Here is a 19597-nt window from a genome sequence, read left to right as displayed (position 1 = left end):
TCAAGAGTCGGACGCTTAACTGACTGAGCCACCCAGGTGCCCCAAGTAACAGCTTTGAAAGGAGGTAGGTTTAAACAATACCATATATGCAAGATTAAGCAAGTCATTGAAAATAAAAAGGAGATGCATAATGCTTCTGAAGTGTGCATGTGCCCTTAAAGAATTTCATAATATGGACTTTTTATGAAAAATTACTTTATTATACATCTCACCTTAAACACAAGCAGCTTAATCATAAAACTTTGAAAGTCCCTATATGGGAACAGTAATGTTAACTTGGGTGACCCATGTTGCTTTACTGTTGTTCAATTAGGTAAAACATTTGGGTATAACAAATCATATTGAGATATGTTTCCAGGTTGGATTATAAATAAGAACATATCAATTTTTATGTTGTATTTACTTACAAAAAAGCACATTATAACCCTCTGGGATCTGTTTCTCGACATAGTAATTAATTTTCCAGGTTTGTAATTAAACAGTTTCAATACGTTACAATCAGGAGGTAATAACATTCAATTAAAGGCCTAAGACACATTTTCACCTTAAAATGTTTTTACCCTTGAAGTAATACCAATGGAAGAGGATAAAATAGGGTATTAACACTTTTCAATTACGCTAAATGACTTTAATCCTACGAATGATGTCCTACTTTAATTAGAAGCTCTTCTCTTTATTGCAACATGATGGATGTCCACTTTATTAGATTTGAGTGTGACACTATAAGCCCACTTTACATAAACATTACCATGTTATTAAGCCCTTTCTAAAAGAACTGATGTTTGCAAGCATGTCAGGAATATAATTTCAAAATGCTATTGCCCTCCTATAAAACTTGTATTACTATATAAGGCTCGACATTTTCATGCATATGAAACAATTTGAGAACAAGCTAATTCTCTTGTGGAATCCAAATATATTACTGAAATAAACCACCTAAAAAATAAGGGTCTAAATTTTAAAGCTACTTGCAAATGATACAATAACTCAAAGTATGCACTTTCCTGCAATTAGCCATTAGAATACTAATTTACATAGTACTAATACATCAGATAGGCTTAATTCTCTCTGGGATCTCTTCCTCTACAACGTAATATCAGTCCACCTTCTAAATGATTCGTTGACATGGAAAATGGCATATGATTGAGGTTAACCCATCATCTTTATTCGCTGCTTGTGTGACATAGGCACAAGAAAATGGATTGCAAGCAAAACCCAGGAATTCTACAGAACTCCTCTTGCCTTGAAGTGGCTGGGCATCCTATTAGTGCTAATAGGCATTATCAGCACATATTGAGGAATATGGACCATTAAGTCCAGGCTCTTAACTCTCTCTACTGATGGAGAGTCATAGATCACTGTAAAAATTGGATACTGGAGACAGTAAGACCAATTTATTTTTCCTAATATTCCAATTGATAATTTGAAACTTTACAATTTGCTCAAGCAATTCACTTTTATTCTCATTTACAGTCTCTTTCTCTCTCTTTCTCTCTCTGATGCAAGGGAGATAGATGAAGATAAGAAAACCAAACCTACGAACATTGTGAAATCAAATTATCTAACTGGAATTTTTTTCCAGAGATTAATGTCTCTGGGATTACATGCCACTTTGTCAAATAACAGCAAAAGAAGTACCTTAATGCTATTAGATTACTTTAAAAAACATTAAAGCAGAATGTAGCATATTTAAATATCATGTTTATTGGGCCACAGGACCAAAACATGTTCTGTTTTGACCAAAACATTATGATGCAATATCTTGTGTCAACCTAGAGCTATTTTAGGGCATGATATTTACACATGATATAGCTGTATCTATATAATAACAACATATATAATAATGGGATTTGACTCAATTATGGATTTAAAGTGTAAATTTGCAACAATCAAGTTTCTCTACATCATTATATTTATAAAATTGATAAATAAATAACATATTCATATCACTATGTTTGCTATCAGTGGCTTAAAGGAGTAACTTTTATGGACCCCATAGCCCCCAGGGTGGGTGAAGGGAGGGAGCTACAGGAAAGAGAAAGGATCTTGTAGAGCTACCACGGCTCTGTAGGGTTCACCCATCCTAGGTTTCTCGAACACTGTGTGAGTCTGGGGCTTGGTGAGGGGCAGTAGTGTCCGGGCAGTGGGGGAGTTCAGGTCCTGGCATCCCTGGCCTGAGCAGAAGTATGAACTTGCCACTTCAGCCAGGATACAGGGGAGGCACTTCACATTCTCCGTGTTTCTAACATCTTGTCAGACCTTCATAATGTGCAAAGCAGTTTCACATAGAAACCAACTTAATCATGTAATCCTCATAACTTATGCAAAGTAAAATGTATTATTCTCACACTTTAGATTAAGAAAAGAAGCTTCAGTGAGGTTAAATAGTGCTATAAAGATCGCACACTCATAAGGAGGGAAAATGGCTTTTGAATTCTTTCCTTTTTCAAGGTGTTTGTGTGTGCACGTGTGCACACACATGTGTTATAACTCTTTCATGTTGCTTCATACTCACTTTAGAGTTCAGGATGTTTTCATCAAAAAACAAATTTTAAGTGAAGAATCAAGAACTTTTGTGAGTAGAAATCTATTCAGTCACTAAGTAATTTAAAAAAATGAATATTAAAGCCTGGAATAGTTCTTTTTTTTTTTAAGTCTATTTATTTATTTGGTGGGGGGGCAGAGAGAGAGGGAGAAAGAGAATTCTAAGCAGGCTCTGTCAGTGAGAAACCTGACGTGGGGCTTGAACACATGAACTGTGAGATCATGAACTGAGCCCAAATCAAGGGCCAGACCATCAACCGGCCGAGCTACCCAGGCACCTCAGGCCTGGAACAGTTCTGATGTGGGATAAAGCAATGGACAGCACTTCATCTCATCTTTCCATCACTGCCTTTACATCCCATAAATCATAAGGGAAGTGAATCAAACAAGGAGCTTGAGGAAAGGGAGAAAAACAGTTTGTCTATCTTATACTGAGTTGCTAAAACTGCTAATTTTGGGTAGTACAGGAATGTATAGGAATCGATGACATTTAAAGATGACGATGAAGTCAAACATCCTGATGCTTCTCTACTCAGATAATCATACATAAATTCTGACCAACAGGGTTTTTTTTTTAACATAGCCTAAAAATCTATCATTTTTAGATTTCCTCAGACTCTTAATCATGGTTCTCATCATTCCCCAGGAAATTCTTCCAGAATTTGGACTAACAATAACAGGGGCTGAAATCTCTTTCTGAGAACTGTATGCCTCCTTGAAGATGATCCTGGAAAGTCTACAACAAAAATATCTCTGGGTCCTTTAGGAACTCACTGGTAAGTCCTTAGGCAAAGAACAGTTTCTAGTGTAAGCTAGAAATGCCATTCATTGCCTGAGAACCTAGAGGCCAAGTGCTTGTCCAAGTTTGGACCACGTTGTAAGTGAAAAAAAAATAGTGTATTAAATTGACTTTGAGCAGAGAGTCTGAAAGGCCATGCCACCCAGAGATAGCCATGAGTGGACAAACCAGGGCACGGCAAAGAGCAGACAAGTGTTGGCTCCTTCTGGTATATAATGTGTTATATACCCCACTATGAAGGAACCCAGAAGAGATGATGGAAGTAAATACTTCTCCCACTCTTAAATGGAAGTATCCTTAAGTTACCAGTAAAGAAAAGGTATTTATACTATCTGTCCATGAAAGGGGATTGAAACTGGTTTCTAGGTGGACTGATAAAGGAAATATTGTTTGGCCGTTTTACATGTGCCTGGGATAGTCTAAGCACTTTTTATATACAAACTCATTTAATAATCCCAATTCCACTCACTGCAAAGAAGTAAAATTATTTTTCTGTTCAGAGATTTTAAGTAGCTACAGATTAGACTTTTTCAGATAATTTAGAACACAGAGTTGTACCTATTCTTTTTAAGAGACAAAATTTTGGACAACTCACACTAGACAACAAAGAACATTATATTTGAGCATGTTCTCTCCTTAGAAATAAAATAAATACATCATTGATAGCAAGAAAAGCCAGACAAAGTGAGGAGCACCAGAGATAGGAGGGGTTCAGAAGAGCAGTCAAAGTTCACACTCACCTGGCTGCCTTCTTTTTGCCAAAAAACAGCTGGCTGGGGGTTTCCTTTAGTTTCACAGGGAAATGTCACTGTTCGACCTTGAGCAACAATCTGATCTCTTGGCCTAACCACAAACTGTGGAGGAGCTATAATTTAAAAGGAAAGAAAGTATATAAATATCAACCATTGACAAAGAAAAAGATATCAGAGAAAACCTGGCACTACATGAATGGCTCAGTGCCAGACAGAAGCTACAGTTTTTAATTTTTTTTTTTTATTTTGTGAAGCATTTTCCAAAAAATGATGGGGAAAGGAGAAGAGCACTCTATAAAATATAAGGAAAAGAAAAGTAAATTTATCAGTAGACATTTTCTAAATGTCGTATATTATTAATCCTGTAGCTCATATATATGCATAGGAAAATAGATTTTTAATGATGTTCTAATGTTTTTAAGGAAAAACATGGTTTCCCAATTTGGTTTTGTGTTTTGCATAGATAAAGGTAAAAAAAAAATCACTTCGTTATACAAGTATGTCTTCTGAAATTAGTCTATTCACAAATATTGGCCATTCCTATATTATTTGTAAGACATTGTTCTATGTGCAGAGATACCAGAAAGCTTAAAATATAATTCCTATCCTCAAAGTGTTTATAATCTAGAATTGAAGAGTTAATGTGTTGAAGACATCAAAGGATTGAAGAGCTGGGAATTAAATACAAATATAACTAATGATATAATGTCATGTATGAAAGTAGTTGCTTCTACTTAATTCATTTCATTTAGATAAATAAGCATTAGTCAGACAATTACTATGTTCCCCTACAGGACACTAAAGATACAGAGATAAAAAGTATCTATCTTGCAGCTTTCAAGGAACTCACAACCTACATGATGACAACAGCAAAAGGAAGGTAAAACAATGATCTAAAACCATGCTAAGTTCAATGATTGATGTGCTTTCAGAGCACAGCACAGAGGTATCCCATTCTGTTATGGCAACTACGAAAGGGTTTTTGCAGAAAGTGCACATCATGGGGGCATTAAGGAAAGGGCAGCATTTAGGTAAGTGGTGAAATGAACACATTCCAAGCAAGGAGTTTACTGAGCAAAGTGCAAGAAGCAAGAACACATCTCGTGTACACTGTGTAATCTGGCAGAAATGAAGGGTCCAGGTTTTGTAAACATCATTGGCTAAAAACGATGGATTTGGATGCAGCCTAAGAAAGTCTTTGAGAAGCCCAAGTGGGGATTTTCTTCAGGCTCTTTCTACGCTAAGGAATGCTCGATGCAAAGCAAAATCGTTGGAAATTTTAACCCTCTCAGGAATAAGATATGGATTGTGAGGGAGGCACATCAGTCAACAAAGTAGGAAGTCTGGTTGGAAGATGAGGGAAATGACATAGGCAGAGATAATGAGACCTACACATGAGGAGCTCCATTAGAAAAGAGAATAAAATGATGGGGGTAAAAATCCTAAGGAAGTTCAGGTTTAAGTTGGGAGTTAACTGTAAAAAGAAAGAAGAAAGTGAAAGACAGGAGACAGTATAACTGGAAGTTTTCACAATGACATCTTCTACATATCAAAGCCCACTCCTGTTGAAGAAAAAACAGCGTATTTATTCCATGACTTTTCTCATCATCTGTTTACACTTTAAATCATTGCTGATGCTGAAAAAACTTAAGACCAAGAAAAAAACTTTAAAATCAACGTTAATTTTTAAAACCTGCTCTACATGGCACCCATCCTAAAATGTGAACTCTAAAAACAATTAGAACAAAAAAATGACATTCAATAAAGGTCTTTACCCAAAATTCTTTCAGCCCTTCAGGAGTACACAAAAGCAGGTCCAAGAACAGAGTAAATGTAGGGTAGCCTCACACATATAACAAATTACTCATTCTTACAAGAATGCTAGTATAGAAACAGCAGCCACATTTTTTTTTAATTCACTGAGATTTGTAGTGACTTATTTTTTGGTGTTCTATTAGACTGCCTCCCAACTCGACACATTCAACACACCCCAGGGAGAGCGGGAATAAATCTACTAAGTGAAATTTTCTTCTATAACTATAGATAACAGAAGACTCAGTCTAACGGGATGGAGAACCCAGATTTATGGATCTATTTGAAGAGAATGTGGTTTATGTTGCCTTGCATTTTCAGGAGATTACTTGCCTCTTACAATCTTCTTGTTATTTCTACACAATTTCACTGAATCAGCAGATACATTGATTTTTGTTCCATGTTTTCTAATAGGAATGATAGATTAAATCAATGTTACAAAATTACTTCAAGGACAACTCTTAAAACATTGCAATGTCCATTTTTCAGGGAAGAGGTGAAACTACCAGATTATTTACACCAAACAAGACTTAAGATTGGTCTCTATCGTCTGTAATATCCAAGAAAGTAATGTGTATTAAGTAAAATTTAATGATCAAATATAGGTCCCACTTCTTAGTAATCCTATGAAAGACAAGTTTAGTGCCAATATGGACACTAAACCAGAAGTATTGAGTAACTTAGCTTGTATCTCATTAAATAAAAAGTAGATTTAGTAAAAATCATTTAACAGTATGATAGAAGTCACATATTCAGCTTATTTGTTCATTTGTATTGCTTTGGCTCACATAACTAGTTAGTAAAATCTTACAGCTCCATATGTGCTATGAAGCCTCTTCCTTATATAATTAATTTTTAAAATGAAATAACCGAGAATACACATGATTGAAATCATCAAATGAAACACCAAATTACAAAAGGAAAATATATTTTATAGTTTTCAGCATATTATGCCTACTCTGTATCTATCCATCTATTTCAGTAAAATTAACATCTATACTTTAATTATAACTACAGATTTCCTTAAATTTTTAAGCTTTTAAGAACTTGTTAGTAGATGAGTGATTTTGCAAAATGCTTTTGGAGTCTAGATCCTATAATTTTAACCAGCTGCTAAAAGATACCCCCCAAAAGGACTGGCAAATGACCACATCAATCTCTCCGCTTTCTTGAAAAGATAGGATTCATTCATTTATTCATTCAAAATGCATTGATTGACTACAAATTATGAGACATTCTGTTTGGTACAGAGGACGGAAAGCCAAATAAAAAATCAGCAGAAACTCCCAAGTAAATAAGTAAATAAACACAAATACAGAAGAGTATGATTTGTATAATAATACAAATAGCAGTGGGCATTGGGTGAGAAAGCTTGGAAAAGCAGCAAACAGACCAGGTGATGAACATGGAAGAGGAAGATGCCGGAAAGGGCTATGGTTGAGTTGTGTTTTGAAGCACAAGTAAGAGTTCACTGGATGAAGAGAAGCAGGTCACTTGGAACAGACAGAAGCAGACATAAGGCAGAGACACGAGGGGCTGGATGTGTTAGTGGAGGGTAAATGACCTTAAGAATAAAAAAAATGGAGATTCAAAAGTGTTAGAGGGACAGATAATTTGTGCTAAAATAGCTTAAATTTTGCCCTGAAAGCTATGGATACCTGTTCAAAAATGTTGATGCAAGAAAGATGTAATAAAATTTGTGTTTTAGATAGGATGTTCTTTGTAAAAGAGAAAGGACAGATGTGAGGCTGGAAAATCTTAGCAAGCCGGGCAGAAAATCCAGTAGAGGACCATTAGTCATGGTAGCAACTAAAGAGAACATTTCATCAGAACTCTTAAAGGACAAAGAAATTCTGCAATATTACAATGTAATATCTGCTAATAATGATAGAACCTAAGAAGGCAGGGAATCCATTTTTTTGAGTTTTTACCCAATACTGAACTTTTTGAAAGACCTCTAACAAAATACTCTCAGCATTTGTGTTGTTCATGCTGTGAAGTACTCTTTCACATGATGTTTATTTATATTGTATTTTTATTCCAAATTATTATAAATATACTCCACTTCTAATGTACCAAATAGTTTCTTATCACCAGAACTTAAGCCACACTGGAATGGGACTCACCTTTATCGTTTCTAAAATTAAACAAACAAAAATAAACATATCAAAGCCAAGCAAAAAAATTCAAAAGTATTTAAGTCTCTAAAAATGTACATCCTTTCCTATTGTCACTTTCATTTGGACCACCAAACAAATTGCATCAATCACTTTTACTTCTGTGGACTCTGTCTGCTCAAGATCTATATTGCAATCTTCTGTGAAGGGATATCAGCTGAAGGAATTTATTTTTGAGGTTTTAAAATGAAAAACTGCATCAATAATTCTTCTGCTAACATTTCACATTTTCAGTATTTCTGCCAGGTGGCAGTGAAAATGGTTTGAAAAGGCAGTGTTTGGCTGAAGGTACCAATGGGAGGGAGTAGACAGAGAGGTGGCATTTTATCAATACGGCACGGTAGCAAAAAGTGTGCTATACATAAAATGGATTTTCTATGATGCTCTCATTATACATAAAAAAACATGATTGGGTCCTCAGGATGACAATTCAAAACACACATTTAAACCCAATGTGAATTAAAGAGGTTGAGTTATAAACTCCAGAAGAATATGCTACTTACAGAAATGGCAATTCTCTTACATATTTCTAAGACAGAAGACAATAAAATACATATTTATATCCTCTCTAAAATCCAAAAGCAGTAGACAAATCTTTTGTGGCTGCGATGTAATAACAGAGTTGCTTAATCTGTTAAATGATTATACCTTATTGTTACAGCTGTAACAAGAAGTGAGATGAAGAAAACAGTGGTACAATTCAGTGTTCAATTGATACTCACAAGTTAAAAACAATAGCTTTAGAGGAAGAACGTGTTGTGTGCTTTCCAGAGAAGTATACCCACATGTAAAAAGGTCAATTAAGATTAGAGGTCTGGTATTGTTCACTTGAAACTGCATTTTTGAGAATTTAAATACAATGCACAGTAAATTAGATTTGATTTCTGCTAAATTATGCTTTGATACTGCATTCAGCCCAAGCTGGCTTCAATCAAAGTCACGCTACAGCTCTGTTATGCTAATGCCCCGCTGGTGGAAGTGAGTAGGTGTTATGGAAATCAGATGGCTGAACAGGAGTAGGAAGCATAGGCCATGCATGAGGTGGGCTTGGGGATGAGGGGATGAGGGAACCAAAGGTTAATCACATCATGTTCCGAGTTGTTTTTACAGGAAAATATGACTTTCTATGGCAGGCATGAACATGGAGATAGTCATGCAGCCGTTGCATACATTAATATGTGACAGGATAGTTACAGGCACACTCAGCAGATCTTTCTTTGGGTGTAATTTTTGCTTGACTGAATAAGCTTCTTATTCTGTAACAATAAACATTTTGCAATATGTATCTTAAAGAAGTAGAACATGTTTTTTGGCTATTTAATATTTTTTTGCTTGTTAAATTCTAAAATATTCTATAAGCATGTTTGAAAAACACACTCATTTGTCATATGCTTGTGTTAAATATTTGTTGAGTCATAAATTGCTGAATACAACAATAATTAACATTAATTGAGTGCTTATTAAATGTCAGGGAGTATGCCAAACCATTTGCAGGCCTTGTCTCACTTAATATTCAAAGAACCCTATGTCTTAACTACTACCATGATGATATGAAGATCACAAACTAGATCCTATAAAGGGAACACAGGGTTTTCAAGATTAAAGCACGAGATTGGAGAACAGGTTTGACTTACGGTGCATCTAACACCATTGTTGGAACTCTTAAACACTGAGCCTTTAGATTAATTTATCTGACTTCAAACCACGATCTGGCTAAAAATTTGTCATCTCTAGTACCAAACAGAAAGGTAAGAATTATGCGCTATGGTTTCCAATATGGCATAATGATGTTAAAATCATAACATCTTTTTCCTAAATATTTGCTTTGTTAAAGTAGCAGAAAACCTATGATCTTACTGTTTCTGTTAAAAGTACAACCTTTCTTAAGTATACTTATTTCACGTCATTCTTTATTCAAAAACCTACAGTGTTTTTTTCTAGAGCTTGCCCTTGCAATGCTTGCAAATTATTCTCCTCAGTGAAGCATTCTGGCTTCCATTAACTGGCCCAAAATTTTACCATCCTGACTCTCATCCCAAACCGACTCCAGTATTTCAGCAGAACAGCCTCCTTTCAATCACTCCCACATGTATTTTCTTGTTCTTGTTCACCCATCTTGTTATCTATTATCCTTTGATCCATTTTGTTAACAATGATTAACCTGAACACACTCTACATTGTACTTTTCTTGTGTTCTTTCCACTTTAAAGTACCTGCTCTTGCTTGCATGGCTTTTTTTCCTCTATTTTTCCCCCTGCCTAGGTGTCTTCCTGGAATAGGGGAGGAGTATCATTTTGTGTTGAAATGGTATCTTTATTTGGCCTGGAAAAGCCTCAAATAGGGAACACTAAATGAGTGTCTTGAAAAAAGAAGAAAAAAGAAAGAGAGTTCTTGATCTCAAGCAAATACTCAATATTTTTTTCCATCTTATCATACCAGAAGGATATGACACACTCCCACCAGCGACAGTGACTCACTATTGTAGTAATTTGGTGGAGGCATGCCAAAGAAAATACGTTGTTTGAAGAAAATCTCCCAACTGATTGTGATATGCCCCTCTGTAGAGAAGGCCCCCCATTGCACATTGGAAATTTATGACACAAAGACTATCAATGAGTAGCCACCATGTGAGAGTGATAAAAGCAATGCAGAAAAACAGAGGAGTTGTGTAACAACCAATTCTAGATGTTGTTGCAAAATATTAGTTAATAGGCTTACCTCCCCAACAATAAAGAGTGAAAAGTCATTTCATTAAAATGCAATATGCAGCAGGAATAAGAGATGAATATTTACTTAGTTTATCACCAGAACAGACTGACTTCCAATTGATAAATGATTGTTTCTTCAACCTATTTAATTCTGTTTAATTTTTACTATTTAACACTTCATTTGACTTCAAAAGAATTTCTGTTAGTATTATTGGAAATGCATAATGTCAAAAAATATTTGATTTGAAACTTATTAACACATAATTCATCTCAGAGGAAGCAATGCATTTATAATGGAAAACATAATTTAGGTATATTACATTTATAAAGTTTGTTTAATCACATTTTATCCATTTGTCATTATTCTCAAGGAATACAAGTGATCAACTTGCTAAATTACCTACCTTTCCAGTTAATCTCTTTCTTGCTGAATCCATGGCAATAACTCTTCTAGAAGAGTGCTATATCTTCTTTCTTAGTATCTTACTTCTGGCTAATGTTAAAAATTCTTATTCCATGCTAAAATGCCAGTATCTATACCTTTTATTTTCACAACAATCTAATAATCTAATAATTGTCTATCCATATATGTGCATTTCAAAAATCTAATATCTATCAATCATCTATTGATCATCTACATATATAGATATACTTCTTTGCTGTCTAAATGAAAAGGTAAAAGTACTAAATGGCATGCTGCTTTCAGAAACATGAAAAGAAAAGTAAATGTCCATACGCAATAGAATGACTACAGGAAATCACAATTCTTATGTTCTTCACCTATTCAGACTTTGCATTCTACTCTACCTATGAAAGGTCTCACATACACACATTGCATTCAACCCTGTATGAATAAAGACTTGTAGCGATCATGAAGCTATTACTCTTTACATTTTTGAAGTGCTTTTATTAGTCTTTAATTTTTGAAATATTCTTTAATTTATTGATTATGGGAAGACTACTTTTTGAGGATTCAAAAATAGCTAGAACTCTAAAAGTAACTCATGGCCATTCGAAATCTGATGATCAAATGAGGCCATTGAGTTAGTCAAATGAATTATACAGTGTCACTATAAAATCATGTAAGAGGCCTTCTATATATGTGTAGGAAACAATTCCAAAGAGGGTTGAAAGTACCAACTTTTAGTAGTAAGTGTGACACCCACACAAAAGTATGCATGTTTGGTAATAGCAGTTAAAAATCATTTTTTGAAAAAATTATAGTCACATAATATACTTCTCCCTGAAAAGGAAAAATAATATCAAAATGAAATAATTCTATGATTATAGAGAGTGCCTAGAATGCCTTTGAAAAGAGTAAATTCATTTGGTTCAAAATATCTTGACATTTGGATTTTATGGGCAAGCACAGAAAAACAGTGTTATGATAAACAACTATATAAACATAGCTATTTTGAATTTGGTCCTAATTTTTTTTTTAAGACATCACATCGTTGGAAAACACCATGGTAATAAAATTATGCTAGAAATGAATTCAGATATTGGTTGGCACTTTCAACTCATAATACTATTCAATTATTTTAAACAAACATTTTTTGGTTTTATTTTGTGCTAGGAGCTGAAGGTTCTAAGATCTCTGTCCTCTGGAACTCACTGGTACCATGGAAACTCACATGGAAACAATCAAGTCTGATGCAACATGAGGAACATGAATGAGGGTTGTAATAAAGGATGTCCTACCATTATGACAATAACTTGACTCAGTCTGTCTCCAACAATTGGGGAAAGCATGAAGACAGGAGGAGAGAGAGAAAGAATGAGGGAGAGAGAGAGACAGGTTGAATTGTTCCTTGGAAATAAAGTAGATAAGGAAGGGAAAGTGGGATTCACAGAGGGAAAAAGGCATGCATTATATTACAGATCTGTTTCTCAGACTGCAACAATTATTACCCTGACCAACCTACATGACAAACTTTGACACATCACTCTGTTTGTTGAAGTGAAGGATTATGTTGCTAGAACCATGAATCTTTTCTATGTAAATAATTTTCATTGGTTTTAGCAAGTCCAATTTAATCCTCTAATGGTATTAAATATTTCTGCATTGCAATAAATGTAATAGTTAATTCCAAAAGTAATAATTTGGACAGGCTCAAAGATAATTTTAAACTTTATTATATTCCAGATTACCAAAATAGATTTCATTCTGATTTTAGGTTAAGTACAGGAAATCATGTAACTACAGTAAATAATTCTGAGATTCAACATGCAAATTTCATAGACCTTCCAAATTCTACAAAAATTATAAATTAAGAATACTTACAAAAATCTGTCAAAATTTTAAACAAATTTTGAATTGTTGAGCACATGTTACTATATTATTCTGTCCATTACCAATAGTAGTTTTACTTCTGTACTTGCTTTCCTGATTGACTAAAATACTGAGAACAAAATAAAATTTTGTTTTCTCTAAAGGATTTCACATTCTCAAAAAAAAAAACTTTTAACTTAAAAGCTAATGAATTATCAAATAAGGCAATATTTACATTATATTTTATATCTCATTTTTTACCAACACAGAGAGAATAGTTAACGAGTAATGAAAAACACTTATCTAGATCCTAACCTGGGAAAACTAGACTTTTCACACTGCAGATAGAAGGGGCCATAAATATGGGGGTGAGAAGGGGATTCTTCAAGTAAATGGTGAGACAAGACATCCATTTTCACTCACTTAAACTGTCAACTTGCCAGAACTGTCATGTCAGCACTTGAGCTAAACCATGAAGGCTGATCACATCCCATTATCTCATTTTTTTTAGAAAAAGATTGCATGAAGATGCCAATCAGAAAAAAAAAAAAAGAAAAAGAAAAGAAAAAGAAAAAGAAAAAAAAAAGGAAAAAAGGACTTGGAACCAAGAAACAAATGTACTGATGCTGAAGGGCTGCTTAGTTAACGGAATTTTAATATGCAACTGCAATGTTTCTTAATAACATTAATTACACGCTTAGTAAGGCACCATCCTAACTCATTAGTGCCTTCTTTTTGTTGTATTTTATCTCCTACCAGCAGAATGGGGACTATGTGATTGGCCTGTTACCATTAATGTTGCTTAATCTTTTTATAGCACTATTTAAAGCTGCTTGCATAAACATTTTCTAGGCAAATATTACCTATGTATGCATATGTGTGTATCAATTAACTGCACCAACATTTGGCGTGCCCCTACCACATGTAAGTGTTATGCTAGACCTAGAGGCAGCAGAAAGATAAATACAACAATGTATTTACTAACAAAGAGCTAATAGTTTTGTAGGGCAGATGAAAATAATATCCCTAATAAATCTGGAAAGTAATGCTTGCCATAAGAGAGATTTTAAAAGCCATTCAGATATATTTTAACTCAAAATGTAATTTAACTTGGTAGCTTATATATTTTTAATGCATCTAATTATGTACTATTCCCTTGAGTGACATTTAATATGTTTAAATAAGTAGAGTCATAATTCAAATGTCATGCATATAATTTTTAGGTGTAATGCATATCATAATATCTGTTTTAAGGTACACGTATACACACATATATGTATCATGATATCTCTCTCTGTCTATAAGTTACTATTACTTATATAAGTGAAAATTTTGACTTTCTTATAAGGTGAGACTAAAATGTTCATGCTATTTTTTTCTGGCAATAGACAGGGAAATCTCTTAATACTTATTTCCTAATGCTATTTCAGTCCAAAGTATTATCTTATTTTGATGTTTTGTATTTATAGTATTTTATTTTAACTGCTAAGTTAATACATTTAGTGTTTATTTTATTCTTATTTGGAAAAACTCCAACATTAATGAGTATTTAAGTTTTTTTGATACTCGGGTTAAGATAATAGAGTAAAGGTTCATTGTTCCACTTTCCTCTATTTACTACAAGAGAAACTAATAATGTAGAAAAACTACCATAGCCCCAAACCACAAATAGTGAACTACCCTTACCAAACACAGTCAAGTCTGGAGAAAATGAGGAAGTTTGGTAAATACCAACTAGCCTCCATCTACAGCCTATTAATACCAATTTCACAAAAACTACGTCAATGGTGTGAAAGTCCATCCCATGGATCTTAGATGAGAAGAAGAAAATTTAGAATCAAGAAGGAGACTTGGGAAATAGGAGATGTGACTTTGTAGACAACCAGTTACAATTCAGAAGTTGAGGAGAAGGTACCAAAGGAAAGGAAAAGCCAAGCATACTGTTAATGGCCAAATTGTAGGGTGGCCTCCATGAACTTCACTTACTGGAGAAACTCCCATGATTATGTTATGTTACATGACAAAAGGAATTATGTAAATGTAATTAAGGTTACTACTCAGTTGACCTTAAGATAGAGAGAATAATGACCATGGGTCTAACCTAATTACACGAGAGGTTTCCATCAGGAAATTTTCTCTACCTCCTAACAGAATGGGGAGTCAGAGAGATATAGAGCAAATCATACGAAAGATTCAACAGATCATTGCTGACTTTGAAGGTTGTGGGGGTCATGTGCAAAGGCTAGCAATTGAACTGTGAGCAATCCGTTCCTGGCAGTCAACAAGAACATGGGGACTTTAATTCTACAGATGCAAAGAACTTAATTCTGCCCACCAACCTGAATAAATTTTTGAACTGGATTCTTCAGGAGAGTTTCCAGAGAAGACCTCAGCCTGGTCAAAACCCTGTTTATGGCCTGTGAGATGCTAAGCTAAAGACTTAGATGAGCCTGTTTCAACTCCTGACCTAGGAACTGTAGCCTAATAAATGGGTGCTAATGAAGTTGCTCAATTTGTGGTAATTTGTTATGCAGTAGTGGAAAACTAATACACCTAAAAATCATTTTTTATTATGAAGCAGTAATTATGAAGAAAAATGAAGAGAAAATTTCATATGGAATACAGAGAGCTTATAACTTAAAAGAGATTTGCTGTGTACCACCAGGAACACCAGCATACCAAGAAGAAACAACTTCTTTTTTGATAAAATATTCAAGACGTCAGGCCTAGTACAGATTACTGAATGACCCTGGTACTTCCCACTTTCTCTTCTCCAAACATGCAAACTCTAATCTTCAGCAGTTAACTAAATGATTAATAATCAGGTAGGGCCTAAAACAGGATCTATATAGAACAAAATAAAACAAACTATACAGTAACTAAATGTGTAATTATTGACAGAAAAAAACATATTCAATTAATAAAAGAAAGAAAAAGAATCTCTATCGTCAAAAAATTACCCAAAGAAACACAGAAATACTTTATACTATTTGTCCATAGACTAAATGAAATTTCATATAACAGGGTCTCTCTTTTTTAAAAGAATCAAATTAAAAAAAAATCTTTGAAAGGAATAAAAGAGCTCAAAGGCAACTGGAGGTGAAGAATATTCTATTTAAAGTTAGTAAGGAACAAAAGAGAAAATAAAATTAAGAAATGAATATATTTGGAAACACAAAAATGATAACTGCAGTTGAAACAGGGGGACAATATAGGAATTCAGAAATCAGACAATATGGGGAACCAGGATGGCTCAGTTGGTTAAATGTCTGACTCTTGGTTTCTGCTCAGGTCATGATCTCTGGTTCAAGAGTTTAAACCCCACCTCGTAATGCCAGTACAGAATCTGCTTGGGATTCTCTCTCTCTCCCTTTCTCTCTGCCCCTTCCCTGCTCATGTTCTTTCTCTCTCTCTCTCTCAAAATAAATAAATTAAAAAAAAAAGAAATCAGACAATATGAAATAAAAATGATGACTGAACTGAATCAATTATTATACTGAACTGAATAAATACGGAATTAAGATAAAGAAAGCCAACATAACTCATGGGAAAAATTAGCAAAAGATAAAAGAGAAGAAAACACTCTTCAAATAGAGTAAATCACAGCATGAATCTGCAGATTTGAGGGGCTTGTATTCTAAGAATGTTACTTACAGGGTGACCAGAACCAAGATATAATCCAGCAAAGTTATGGAAGAAAGGACTACACTGGTATTCAAATAGTAAAATGGAATCTCAGCCAAAGATAAAAATATTCTACAAGCCTCAGACTTCACTATAGTAACATTCCAGTACTAAAGCAACCCAACATTTTTGCTAAGTTCTGAGAAAAAATATGACTCGATAATTTTATACCTATCTTCTTTAGAGGCAATGAACAGACATTGTCCAACACACAAGGCCCTTGAAGAAGAATCAAGTCAGTGACTAAAATCATCCAACCATGAGAAGTAACTAGCACTTGCTTTTCACTTTAATAATTAGCATTAGCTTATTTTAAACGTTTCTCATTATGGAAACTGTTGGAATGTACAAGACAAAACAGAATGCATTATTTTTTTACCTCCTATTTAATCAAAACATATGGAGCAATGAAAACGCGATGCTCAATAAAAATTAAATTGGACTCTGCATAAGGTAGCTAATTAGCGCCAGGTGCAGGAAACATTAAGTGCTTGTAGGAGGGAGATGATTACCTCGGGTCATGGGGTAACAGCTTGTCCAAGGAAGAAAGTCTGCAGGGAATAAAAGTATAGGTTTCCTTTCAAGACACACTCAGGATGCCTTTTGCAGAAAAGTGGATCTTGACATGAAAGGGTTCATATATAATACCTACATGTTTTCTGATTTAAAAAAAAGAAAGCCTGGAATATTTCCAATACTAAGTTAAATTATATACAGCACATAACATTTTCCAGATTTCAAGGTGGGTAGAGGGTGGTGGTATCAAAAATATCAATTGCCTTATTCTGTAAGTAATGTCTACTTTATAATTTTTCCTGAATGAATTTTTCAATTACTCACTTTTTATTGGATCTCTTGGTGGTCTCAGTAATGTGCTTTAGAGCATGTTAAAACAAAACTGCACTTCAGTTCAAAAGAGATTTTTCTAAAAAGAGGATAGAATTATTTTTGTGTTTAAGCAGTGAAAACATTGAAAAAGCAATGTGCCTATAGATTTTTGTTTAGAACAGTGGCTGCTTCTTTTAATTAATAATAACAACACGGAAATTTTGCCTAAAACATATATATTTCTAAATACCTACAAACTCTGCTGTGGCCAGTCATGTTCTTCCATCAAAATAACACATCGTTTTGAGTCACCAAATAAGGAAATATGTAGACGATTCCATAAAGTTGTGTATTGTCAGTTTGTTTCTGATGTTTTAAGCAAGTTTCACCTGATGCACACAGCTTTTCGTCTCCGTACTGGAGGCAGTCAGCATCTAGCATATGGTGTACATGATAGAAAACGGAGCAGGGCTCAACTTCACAAGCAAGGCAGCTGGTACATTTGACAGTTCTTTTCCAAATTACTCATCATGTTTTGAGTTGCTGCTAGGAAAAAATGTGTTGCCCATCTCCAAAATAGATGTTCTTTTTTATTTTTAAGCTTGAGAAAGTCTTCCAATAGAAAATAAGACAGATGGGTATAGGAAGCAAGTTATTTATCCCTATTTAGACTATTTTCTTCTGTCAGTTCCCTTATCAGAACTTATCAGAAGAGTTTTCCAAATAAATGGATATTTCCACATTTTTTGCTAACTGTGTCCTATGATGTACTTTTGCATCTCATGTAAAGAATGACTCTGGAATAGTAAAATGTCAAAGCCGCGGGAAGGGCTGGCAGACATTTGATAATCAAAGTGGCCTTTGTCTAGATTCTGTGGTAACCAGCAAATATGAAAGTGGGATTAAAGGACTCTTTTCAGACGTTGATAACATTGCAGGCGAGGAAGTGAAATCTGGAGAATACTCTTCTTCATTGGCAAGTATGTGATTGTCTGCTTTCAGTAATGTCTCCCACACCAAGGATCCTCTAAATCAAGAGTTATTCCTACAATCTCAAAAATAGAGACCAGAAGGTGTTTATTCCAACTGCAAATTGCAGAGTTGCCAATTCTTTAATTCAAATGCAGGTCATAAGAGTTATACATATGGACAAAACTCCCAGTTTGGGGGTTTATAATGATTTCTAAATGGGCTTTCCACCCATACTACCAAGTGTTTTTTTTTCTTTATCCTATATGTAATGTAATGATTGATTCTGAATCTTTACAGATATTTTTACATTTTAAAAATAAAAATTTACAAATTAAATTTAATTTACAAATTAAAATTTACAGTATTTACATACTCTGGAATCTGAATATATTTCTAATTTTCTTTCAAAAGCTTTATATAGGAACTATCCCTTAAATTTTCTCTAAATTTTATATACTTGGTGCATATTTCTTCACCTAATTTATATGGGACTTCAAGGCCAGATTTTTTCTCCTTTCTGTGGCTTCTACTTTGTTATATACCCTTTATGCTATCTCTATGAGCTTCAAAGTTGAAAAACTTACGTTTCAGTCCACTAACAAATACTAATATTAATGTACTTTGCAGAGAACTTCAAAGTTGAAAAATGTGTGTCGTAGTCAACTAACAAATATTAATATTAATGCAGTTTCTATTATTTGAATATTTAATTTATGATTTACCTGATTTGTACCTTCTTACATTACAATAAAAGTTGGCATATCTATCACTCCTGAATTCAAATTCATGTAAAAAGTTTATGCAAAGATTCATATACACCAACAATGAAGCAACTGAAAGAAATCAAGGAATCCATCCCATTTACAATTGCACCAAAACCCATAAAATACCTAGGAATAAATCTAACCAAAGAGGTGAAAAATCTATACACTGAAAACTATAGAAAGCTTATGAAAGAAATTGAAGAAGACACAAAAAAATGGAAAAAAGATTCCATGCTCCTGGGTAGGAGGAACAAATATTGTTAAAATGTCAATAATACCTAAAGA

At 34.1% G+C, this 19597-nt stretch overlaps 1 protein-coding gene across 17 annotated transcripts in view; it reads right to left on the bottom strand.

Moving 5' to 3' along the window:
• Positions 1-19597, bottom strand: part of ROBO2 (roundabout guidance receptor 2) — a 601494-nt gene that overhangs the window by 107235 nt on the left and 474662 nt on the right. For all 17 annotated transcript variants that reach the window (XM_053220676.1, XM_053220671.1, XM_027077544.2 and 14 more), the window contains one exon: positions 4084-4208. In XM_053220676.1, coding sequence (XP_053076651.1) covers positions 4084-4208 — 125 coding nt within the window. The remainder of the gene's footprint in view (positions 1-4083; positions 4209-19597) is intronic.

Source organism: Acinonyx jubatus, chromosome C2, assembly GCF_027475565.1.
Source record: "Acinonyx jubatus isolate Ajub_Pintada_27869175 chromosome C2, VMU_Ajub_asm_v1.0, whole genome shotgun sequence".
Taxonomy (NCBI): domain Eukaryota; kingdom Metazoa; phylum Chordata; class Mammalia; order Carnivora; family Felidae; genus Acinonyx; species Acinonyx jubatus.
Note: the sequence above shows the minus strand (reverse complement) of the source record. Positions and strands in the feature narration are given on the sequence as shown.